Raw genomic sequence first — 11,538 nt, forward strand, 5'->3', positions numbered from 1 at the left:
TGACACATATTTTTCATTACGAATGACAATTCGAATAAAAAATAAAAATTCCTTAACTAAATTATCATAATTCAATTTTCGGTGTGCCGGGATTTTCAAAAAACTTCTAGTCTTTTAACCTTTAAAGTCTAATTTGAAAATGTTTTCAAAACCTAAAAAAATATTTGTCAAGTTTTAAAATAAAACAAAAATATTTACAATTTAAGGGATTAAATCGCTTATTTATTACTGCGATAATATTAAAATAAATTAAAATTAAAATAGATATTTAGCTATTAATATATCTCTGAGCTCCGTCTCTTGCCAACTTATCTGCTGCCTCATTCCCTAAAATGCCTTTGTGACCCTCACAGTATTCCTATAATTAAAAATATTAAAACATATTTTTCGTTGAAACCCGAAAAGCATACCCATTTAATTTCTTTAAATTTTTTACACATTGAGTCGAGTTTGATTAGATCTTCCTTGTTTTTAACGGGCCCACCATTTGCCAATTTCCAGTTGTTACTTTTCCATTTCGGCATCCACTTAGTCATACAATTTATGGTAAATCGAGAGTCAGTTACTATCTTAACTTTTGAATAACCTTAAACAAAATTACTAAAGTGAATTTATATACATTTTATTATAGACACATCAAAATGGTCTAAGGAAAAAAGGGTGTTTTATTTTTTCACGAAAAAATTATTTCCAAGATAAATTGTGTTTACCTATTATTTGTTGGACATTCCTTTGAACATACTTATGACAATCATCATATTACGTTATTCTTGTTGACATTAAATAAGTAGTTTTAATTGTTCAAGGCATATTTAATAAACTAAAAATTATATTGAGTATAATTTTTGTTGCCAGTGTAGTATTAATTTGTTTTAATTATGCGTGCAACATTGTCAATATGCAAATAAAACATTTTGATCGTGAAACACAGTTACGAGCTATTGATATAAATCGTTGCGGATGCTGTAACCTTTATGCCAGGCGTGAAGATTGCTTTGAATGTATGCAAGAAAAATGGCTACTAATTGAGCAAAATATTATTGAAAATTTAATAAGGAGCATGCCATCAGTGATTTCAAAATGAATTCGCATGTGTTTAATTTCAATATTTTCCAATTTTTTTTATTTATCTTTAAATACCTTTGTCACCTAAACTATTTTAATGTGCGTTCTTATGAAAAATTATCATTAAAATTAGTAGATATCCAAAATAAACTGAAATGTGATTTAACTAGAATATAGTAATTAAACAATATTCTAGGAAAAGTACATAGTTGTTACAAATATTTTTTGCTCAGGGACGTGATAATCGAATGTGTTTTACACATTTTTTATTCCTGTAATAAAAATAGCCAGAAAAACTTAAAATTTCTAGAAGAGAAACATAAGCTTCTTGAGAGGGAATAAAACACTAAAACTATGTTGCTATAACAATAATATTATCTAATGTTAGTTGTTCTAAAAAATTCGCTATGTATAATATTATATTATAAAAATAAATAATTACTCGTTCTGTATATTAGAATCGTTAGATACAGCTATACCTAAGTTCCACCGCCCAAAACGATATTAAACAAAACGACTTTTTCAAATTTTACACAATTTATAAGAACACTTTAACTGCATATAATATGACAATTGAAAAAGCACTTAATGTTAGCATACACTTACCTAAGTCGAATAGAACCTTGAGGGCTTCTACCGGCGCTTGGATTTCTGCGGTATTATTAGTTGATCTTCCTACCACAGGCTTGGAAATATTTCTAAAAAAATATTTCTAAGAAATATCTTGATTTAACTTAATAGTATGTAGAATACCATTCTAATCATCTCAAAAGCTATTCTGAATAATTATTTATCAGATAGTCTTTTAAATAATTCTTAAAGTTAATTAACTATAAAGGAATTTATGTAAGAATTGCTCTTCTAAAATTTTATGTGTAACATTGTGACAAAAATATTATTGTGGACTTAACAAATTTAATTTAATTCTTCTAATTTTGCAGAAAAGAAAAAAAGTTAATTCTTACAAAGGACAATTATTACTAAACCAAACTCCAATTCCAGCTTTGGCGTTTGCTCTTCCGTTGTTTTCGCATGCTCCATCTGTATATGCAACAGCATATTCATTTGAATCCTGGGGAATGTCATCTCTAGGCCTTTTTTGTTGGTGATTATTTAAATCTGATTCTTCATCCATAGGTCTTTTTGATTGCCCAACGTTACTGCTTGTAGAGGCTAATGTAATGAAAAATATGACAAGCGCTTTGTCACTCTGTTCAATTCCATTTCGAACACATTTTACTAAGAAAAAAATGAATAGTTGTAATAACCATAATAAAATAATAGTAGTATTAAGCCCTGATGCTTATCTCATATCAAAATAAAAAATTATTTCTTACAAGTAAAAAGTTGGCCATAATTAATTTATTCTTTGTTTTGTGATGTATGCCAATTATAATGTTTACTTATCATTTATGTTAGTAAAGTAAAGAGAATTAGAAAGTATGATTTACGTTATCGGTAATTTTTCGTAATAACCGATATCCTGATGATATAGTGTTGGCGAAATTAAAAGAACGATTCGAGCGTACTGGAAGCGTAGAGTATAAAAAGCAAACTAGAACGAAAACAGTTTTAAATGAAGAAAACCAATTGGTAATCACCATGTCGGTCGTTGCAACATTGGAAATTAATTATTAAATTACAACTAAGTGAGAACTTAGAAATATCGAAATCGCCTAAATTCCTATCATGCGCAGTTACATCAAGAATTTGCCAAAAATGATTTTGAAAAAAGAATAACTATTTGTCAATGGGCACAAAATCAAGCAGCAGAAAACGAGATTTTTTTAAAAATTTGTGCCTTTCAATGATGAATGTACGTTTCATAGGAATGATACTATGAATTGACATAAATTTGGTGTTTACGACACAGAAAAGCCTCATCGAGTTTTTATCAATAATTTTCAACACATATGGAGCATCAATGTTTGGGGTGCAATAGTACATAATTTTGTTATTGATCCGTACTAAAAATCGTGTAGCAGGAGAAGTTTTTCTAAATTTCTTATTTAATATATCTTTGTTAGTTATTAAAATTAACTTGTTTATTAACACATTAGTGCCCAAAGTTAGTTTTTGTTTTATTTTTAAATTATAATTAGAAAAAATACCTTATTATGGGTCTAACAAACATAAAAAAATTGTTTTTTAAGTTTTAATTCACTAGAGCCTTTGTTTTAGGGCGTCCCTTTAGAGGGACGTTGGGCAAAAGGAAAAAAATAATAATTAAAGTAAGATAACATGTTTATTATGTTTCGTATATAATTACATTATAATTTAGTTACCATGGTAAAGTTTGAAATAAATTTTAGGATGCAATGCAATGTTACACTTTTCGCAGATGAATTGACTTTTTTTTCCACATAGGGCAAATCGGCGGTCGGTTTCATTGTAGTTTATCAGATGCCCAATATTATCGAATCGTACGTCATGTAATGGCCGAGGCACTCTGGTTTTTCCTTGCAGGGGTTTAGTACCAAAACTTTGCAAAAAACTTAGCGATATGTATCGTCGAAACGCCAATAAACTAACAGAGTCAGGATGATTTGTTTTCAATTTTCGCATAAGTAACCAAGCATTCACAACAGATACATCTAATAAATATAAAACTAGTGGTCAATACCATTTCCTTTGTCGAAATCTTGATCTATAAGCTGCAACAGGACCGTCTAATTTATCCACACCACTCATATATTTATTATAGTTGGCTACTATTTTCGGCTGAGGGACGATCTTCTTAGATCGGGTGACCCTGTCCCAACGAAGTGTGTTAGTTACTTCAGTGATTTCAAAATTGCATGCAACAGAAACAACTTCCATTGTACGAGCATGCTGGTTTCATTTCGATAATACTTATAGCTTCCCTTTTGCTGATTATTCCATTAGTCACTTCATCATCACTTCTTAGTTTGTACCGGACATTTCTCTAAACGATTATCTCTTATTGTATATTGTGTATCTCTTCCTGTGGCACAATAATTGTTTTTCGATAAATAGTCAAAGAGAGGAAGACCTGTAAAGTAATTATCCATCAAAATTTTATAACCCTTACCTGAAGGTAATTCGACTTGCTCTAGTAAAGATAGTATTACATCTCCACCCAAACCAAATTTCTTTTCTTTTTCTTTGTTTTGATTTTTATTCGGTATAAATCTCAAAACCATACATGTATCCGCTACTTGAACAAATAGCCCAATTTTTGTAGCCAAATCTTATGGGCTTACCCCGAATGTATTGCTTGGCTTAATGTTTTCCATAATATGGCACCATGCTCTCGTCAATGGATAAATGCTCATCAAAGCTATTGTGTGTTCTAAAATTCAGGTTTAGATGATCTATCAAGGGTCTCAATTTATAAAGCCTGTCATCTTGGGGGAATTTTGAATTATCATTAAAGTGAATATACTTTAGTAGAGTCTCAAACCGATTTCAACGCATGCTGTTTTGTAATATTTTTGGGATATCTTCTTCACTCGACCAATAGAGTCTTCTGTTTGGATATTTTCCATATCCCGATAAAAGAAACGCTCCTAGGACCACATGCAGTTCGTTCAGAGTTAAGTTTAGTTCTACATTTTTCTACCGCGCATACCTATTACTTTCCGTAATAATCAACGTCAAAAGTTCTTCATTGAAAAACAATTTGAAAAAATCAACCGGGGTAGTTGCATTTTTTGCATCCTGTGAGGGTTCACTAGGGCTACAGACAATCACAAGGTCACTCCAGTATCAGGATCAGGCTCCTGCCATCCTGATTTTTGGTACGCGTACTCTGTTTGTTGCTTTGTTATGTTATTGCCTTTTAGGTTTTTCTGAAGGATAGATAAGGGAAGTAAATCTTTAGGGTCAGAATCGTCAGAGTCATTTACGTAAGCTATTTCACATTCCTGAGATAGGATTCCGCGAGGTAGGTGATTTATATTCGCTGCATGCTCGTCGTCAGAATCGTCGCTATCAACCTCGGTCTCATTTCCATTATCTGGAGGTAAAATATAGATGTAAGATTCTGGCAAGTTGTCATCCTCCTCTAAACACTTCATTAGTTGAGCTAAAGTCAATCTGCAATAAAGGAGACCTAGCGCTTAGCGTACCTTATAAGGGACACAACATATGTAGTAACGTATTTTTGGCGGTTATACAATTAGGGGTTCGATGACCTTTACTATTTTCTTTGAACATTATTTATAAAGATTCAATTAGTAATCAATGCGGAAAATGTTTATTTACACATACATAAAATAAAACTTGACCCTTGACCCCTAGTAGAGTACATGGAGGGATCCATTTTCAATAACACATAAATAATTTCGCAAGAAGTAGAAAACAAAAACACCTGACACATTGAATCAAGTCTGCTAAATATGGTTTGCAACTCTAAGTGCTCGATGTATCCCCACTTTTTTTTTATTGCAAGGAATTTGCTGGTCCCTTATAAGGGACGCTAGGTATTAATGGGTTAAACTTGGATAGGTCGCACTGTATGGCCTCCTAGGTCACCAGAATTATTGCTTATGGATTTCTTCTTGTGGAGAAGTGTGGAAATCTACTAGAAAAGATATTGTGGAATATATACAAGAGTCTTTTAGACTGACTACCTCTTCCACTTATTAGAAGTTAAAAGATCTTTCGCACGTACGGCTGTTTAGAGCAAAACGGTAGATATTTTTAGCAATTTTTGTGATAGAACTTATTTATAATGTTTCTAATTAATGTTGTTAATGTTTTTGGTGAATTTTTGATGCAGCTTAATAGGAGTGATATTTATGTTTCTTGTGGCATTTTCCTTACGGAAAGACTTATGTATTTTGGAAGTCCGTGTTTGTTTTACTCTAATTTTCGGATTTTTTACAATCTACTTGGTAAATGTCAATTTAATTTCTTTATTTAAAGCTGTTTCTATTCTAGTTTGTTTTTTATACAAGTAAAATTAAACGTTGTAATGCCTATGAAAAAAATATGTAATTTTACCTTTAAGAATAAATTTTGAGAAAACAGTTAAAGATAATGGCAAATTTATTTGTATTAAATTAAAGATAAAGGAATGTTTTATCAAAACGAGTTATTAGATACGGGGTGTTTTGTTAAAAAAAAAAAAGCTCAAAATTTATTTGAAAATATCATTATTTAAGTAACGATTTTGATCACCCCGTATAATAAAAAATATTTTGGAATTTCGAAAGATAAAATCAACTTAGCTTAGGACTCACATAAATTTAAAAAAAAATTAATACGTCGGTGGTAAATATTTATATATAAGTGTAACACTGATTTTCTTGAAAATTTCTTTAATTGTTAATAACTAGGCAACATCGCATTTTAGGTCAAAATAATTTTAGGGTTAAAGCGAGACTCAAATCAGACTCCTATTTCTGCAAAAAAAAATAGGTGGTCCTATTTAAAAAAATATATTTATCATGTACCACGCTTTTTTGGGATACCCGGTATCAACCAAACTAATTTTAAAAAGTAGCAATTAATATTCCCAAGATTTAGCAGCAATCGAGCACCGCGATCACTAGTGCTGTTAGATTTTTTCTAACATTTTAACCTTTTCCATCAGTAAAAGACAAAGAATAGTAGTGCGGCAACGTCGGTCCGGTGAATTCCTAGTTCATCTATCGCAGTACTCCCCCCATATTGCGTTTTTTCTACCACCATCCACGAAATTTGTTTTACTAGCTTTTAGGCGAGCATGACGAAGCTGTTAGACGGAATCTAACGCGCGAGTTATTACGTTCACGTTTTTTTACAAAGTTGTTAGAAAATATCTAACTACGCGAGTGATCCTGTTGGAAGTATTTAAAGTTGCACTTTTACAAAATGTCATATGAAAAGGAACAGCAAAGGTTTTTAGCACTTTGGGAAGCTTCTGAAGAAACAGATTTTTTACCTGCAGTAGAGTGTGATGACTCAGATGAAGATGCACCATCTGAACACAGCGACCATGACACGGACACCGAGCAATCTGATGTCGACGACCTTGAACCTCAAAGGACTAAAACGGTGACTCCCAATGAACTATTTTACATTGAGAAAGATGGTGTAACAAAGTGTAAAAAATGCTGCCAAGAATGCTCAAACATATTATATGGATTGCTGAAAAATATTTTTTCCAGATGAAATTATTGGGTATATCGTGGAATGTACAAATCTATAGCTTGACCTGATGAGACCTAAATATCAACGTGAGAGAGATTGTTTGCCGACTAACTTTGAAGAAATGCACGCTTTTTTGGGAGTTCTGTACTTAGCTGGGGTAAAAAAATCTCAACATTTAAATACAAATCAGCTATGGCTGACAGAAGGAACAGCTCCGGAGTTTTTTTCGGCAGTTATGTCTAAGAGCCGATTTCACTTATTAGTACAAGGTATTCGATTCGCCCATAAGGCAACCAGGCAGGAAAGAGCAAAAGAAGACAATCTGGCTCCACTGCGCTATATTTTTGATCATTTTGTGGAAAAATGTGTTCAGTACTATTCCCTTGGGGAATACATTAGCATAGACGAAATGCTAGAGGCGTTTAGGGGACGTTGCCGTTTCAGACAATATATTGGCAATTAACCAGCAAAGTATGGTATCAAAATATATGCAGCAGCCGATGCAAGAACATTTTATACCCTGCAATTTGGAGATATACTGGAAAGCAACCCAATGGCCAGTTTCAATTACCTAATGATGAAGCAAGTGTCGTAAAACGTCTTCTTACGCATTGCAGTGGTAGTTATAGGAATGTAACCATTGACAATTACTTCACCTCGGTACCGCTAGCGAATGATCTATATCAAAATCACAGACTAACCTTAGTAGGAACGCTAAGGAAAAACAAAAGGGAAATCGCTAACTTATTTCTAAATACAAAAATTCGTAAACCTAAAAGTAGTATGTTTGCATATGGGAAAGACCCCAATCAATGCATGCTTACATCTTACATACCAAGGCCTAGCAAAAATGTTCTTATGTTATTCACGATACCGACGAAATTGATGTCGAATCTGGTGACGAACATAAGCCTTCGGTTATTACATTTTATAACCTTACAAAGGGAGCAGTGGACGTTGTAGACAGGATAAAAATGGAGTACTCCGTTACAAGGATAAGCAACAGGTGGCCACTCACTATCTTTTGCTCAATGCTAAATATTGGAGGAATAAATTCCAGGATTATTTATACCTCCAACACAGGAAATAACGTTCCTCGAAGACAATTACTTAGTGAGCTTGCAAAACAACTTGCTAAACCTCATTTACTAAAGCGTGCTGGAATTCAACATTTTCCAATCCCCTTGAAGCAAAAAATTCGAAATGTCCTTGGTTCTGAAGCACCTCTAGCAGAACGAGCCAGCAAAAACCTAAATGCTCTTTTTGTCCAATCAGAAAAAATAGATTTACAAATTACCAGTGTGATGTATGCTCCAAACCTATTTGTAAGAAACATACGATAAAAACTACAGTTTTATGCCACTGTGTTATGCAAGAAGACGAATAGACTGATTGCACTATTTTAATAATTGTCTTTTTGACAACGATTCTGTTCATTTAATTTCTAATACATTTTTGTTTGTTTAATGTTTCCTTTTAATGGCCAAAGTTCGAATTTCCGTTTATTTTACGAATGTACTTTATGTTTTATGTTTCTTGAATAAATTTTAAAACAAAATAATACCACACTGTATTTTATTTTTATATAAAATTGTCTGAAATTCATATGTTAGATTAAATCTAACACGCAAGTGACAATGTAATAATTAACCGCGCGAGTGATCGTGGGTTAAACGGACACCCTGTATATATATTTATCGCAACTTTCATAATAAATCTATTTTAAAAAAGGTTATGCATCCTTAAAACCGAAGATAAACAAATCTCTCGGGATAATTTCCGAACTAAAGTTTTTCGATTAATTTTTTCTAGGCGTCTGGAGTGTTGGAATGGAAACATCAATAAATGATATTTTAATTAAAAAAGTTTGCTTCTTAGGACTCGCATCAAAATACTGGAAAATAATTTTTTATTCCTTTGAATCCGTTAAAATAAACTTTGAACGTAAAGGTAGATTATAAATGATTTAAAACGATATCGTCAACTTTAAATTAATGAAGAATTCAAACTGGGTTTCGCTACTGATAACATAATCATTGTGCCAAATATTTATTTATAATAATATTTTTATTTTCCTACCTTAAAACTAAAATTATACCTTATTTAAGGGTGTCTGGCTGGTTGGAAAAGTAATTTCAAGTTTTTGTTTTATCTAAACCCCTGTTCAAAAATATATATTATTTTTAAAAGCTCCATCAAGCAGCATTTTCAGCATTAAATTGAAACAACATCCCAATTCCAAGCAGATGAATAAGAAACAATTTAATTTTCCGCCCGCAAAAGAACGTACTCAAAATTTCGCCTGAAGAGCCGTTTAATTTAAACGATAAATTCGGTACGAAGGAACGCGCTTCCTCAAAAGTGAAATATGATGTTTCCGTTTTATATTTTGCGGCTTTTATTTACTCACGTCTTGCGTTTCTGTATTAAATTTTAAATGTTTTTTGATTATTTTTGTGGCAGGCTTAAGCGATTTAAAAGAGGTCTTTTGTTTTAAGCAATGAGATTTTTTTAAAGTATTTTTAATATTATCACTAATAAAAACAACTAATTCTTTAAAAATCCAGTCAATCACGTAGATAAACCATACATAGTTGGCTTCCTTTAGGCAGGTAAATTAATTATTGGTTTCGTGAGTACAACATCCATCAAATAGATGGACGGGAAAACACCGGGATTTCACGGAAATTTTGTGTGTAGGTCTAATTTGTCTGCGGCATACAAGTAATTTGACAAGTTCATTTGAACACTCGAACACGTTTATTTATATTGACACCTTACTTAAAAAAATATATAACTGATCAATATTTTTTGCACGATAAATTTGCATACATTTTTAATTCGTAGATTTGGATTTGATCATATTAAGTGGCATATGACTTCTTATTTACCATTCCCAGCTAATCATATTGATTGCAGCACCTTTAAACTACCTCTTAAGCCTTATATTTATAAACCAGTGCTTTTAATTAACTAAATAATGTATTGTGACCAATTCTTAATCGACTTCGGAGATCATTTCTTCTTTTTATCCTATCTGTTAGCTGCTGACTTATCGATTAACTAGTGTTTTTCAATATTAAAAAATCTCTGATTAAGTGTTTTAAAAGAATCAAAGAAATACCAATAATATTAGTATTTTTTTATATATTTAGTTAATGTTATTTACCTTTTTAACGGTTATTATAGGTTTCAGAACGAGACTAAATTTAATATAATAAAATTAACATTATTTTAAATATTTTAATTAGCAGAGCGCTACAACTTAATTTATTATATTATATTATATATTATTATATATATATACATACAAATATATTAACTTTTGAACCGGTAGTAGAGGCAGAAGTCACTAAAATTATATATGACAATAAAAGCAAAGCTTTTGGGTCTGATCAAATAAATGCCCACCTAATTCAACTTTGTTGCCCTCGTATTATTCCTTACATCACGCATATTATTAATGTCTGCATTGAAATTGGCTATTCTCCACAGCGTTGGAAGCATGCATATGTAATTCCCTTACCTAAAGTTAATAAACCAACTGAATTTAATCATTTGCGTTCTATAAGCATTCTTCCGGCCCTGTGGAAGATCTTCGAAAAGGTACTTGAAGGTCAATTGAGAGCATTTATTGGTGAGTTTGATATCATTCCTTCAAAGCAATCTGGTTTTCGCCCAGGATTTGGCTGCTCCTCCGCAATGGCAGCTGTTACAGATGATCTGATTAAGTCGGTTGATGACGGGAAAACAAGTGCTTTAATCATATTGGACTACAGTAAGGCTTTTGATATGGTAAATCATCATATTCTCATAGCAATTTTGCATTACATTGGTTTTAGTATGTCATCTGCACGGCTTATTAGATCATACCTTGCAAATAGATCACAGCAGGTTATGTATCGGGACAGGCTTTCTGACTGTCTTCAAGTTAGTGCTGGGGTACCACAAGGAAGCATATTGGGTCCTCTCCTTTATACAATTATACTTGTAATTTTATTGAAAGTCTTCAGTTTTGCAATTACCATCTTTACGCTGATGATACTCAGCTCTACTATTCTTTTAATATACGTGAAGTCGACATTGCTAACGAGAATATAAACCTTGACCTTCAGAGAGTTTGTCAAACCTCTGCTGATCATAATTTAAAAATTAATCCTGCCAAATCAAATTTTATTATTTTTGGTAATGAAGTGTCAAAAAAAGTTGCCCAGGAGCACCTAAGTTTTAAAATTGACAATGTGAATATACCTTGTGTAAAACATGCCAAGAGTTTGGGATTGGCAATAGATAGTGATTTGCGGTTTCGGGAACATATAACTTCAAAATTGAAAAAAGCTTATTCAACTCTCCGTCTAGTCGTCATTTTTTACA

The 11,538-nt window shown here is 32.0% G+C and overlaps 1 protein-coding gene across 1 annotated transcript; it reads right to left on the minus strand.

Annotated features, from left to right (window-relative positions):
* Positions 1–216: 216 nt before the first annotated feature.
* On the minus strand, positions 217–2,237 carry LOC126740619 (ribonuclease H1-like). The gene is made up of 4 exons (XM_050446722.1): positions 2,031–2,237; positions 1,672–1,763; positions 411–586; positions 217–358 (listed from the first exon to the last, which is right to left on the minus strand). Exons 1-4 carry the CDS (start codon positions 2,198–2,200, stop codon positions 269–271), a joined length of 528 nt encoding a protein of 175 aa, XP_050302679.1. The 5' UTR covers positions 2,201–2,237; the 3' UTR covers positions 217–268.
* Positions 2,238–11,538: the final 9,301 nt, after the last annotated feature.

This window comes from Anthonomus grandis, chromosome 9 (assembly GCF_022605725.1).
Source record: "Anthonomus grandis grandis chromosome 9, icAntGran1.3, whole genome shotgun sequence".
Lineage (NCBI taxonomy): Eukaryota > Metazoa > Arthropoda > Insecta > Coleoptera > Curculionidae > Anthonomus > Anthonomus grandis.

What these genes read in the sequence shown, in the direction of transcription:
- LOC126740619 (XM_050446722.1), bottom strand. Translation starts at nt 2,200, where the DNA reads ATGGATGAAGAATCAGATTTAAATAATCACCAACAAAAAAGGCCTAGA. An exon ending in CAAGGTTCTATTCGACTTAG is followed by an intron (nt 587 to 1,671) that starts GTAAGTGTATGC and finishes ATTTTGTTTAAG; the next exon opens with GTTATTCAAAAGTTAAGATA. An exon ending in AATTTAAAGAAATTAAATGG is followed by an intron (nt 359 to 410) that starts GTATGCTTTTCG and finishes TTTTAATTATAG; the next exon opens with GAATACTGTGAGGGTCACAA.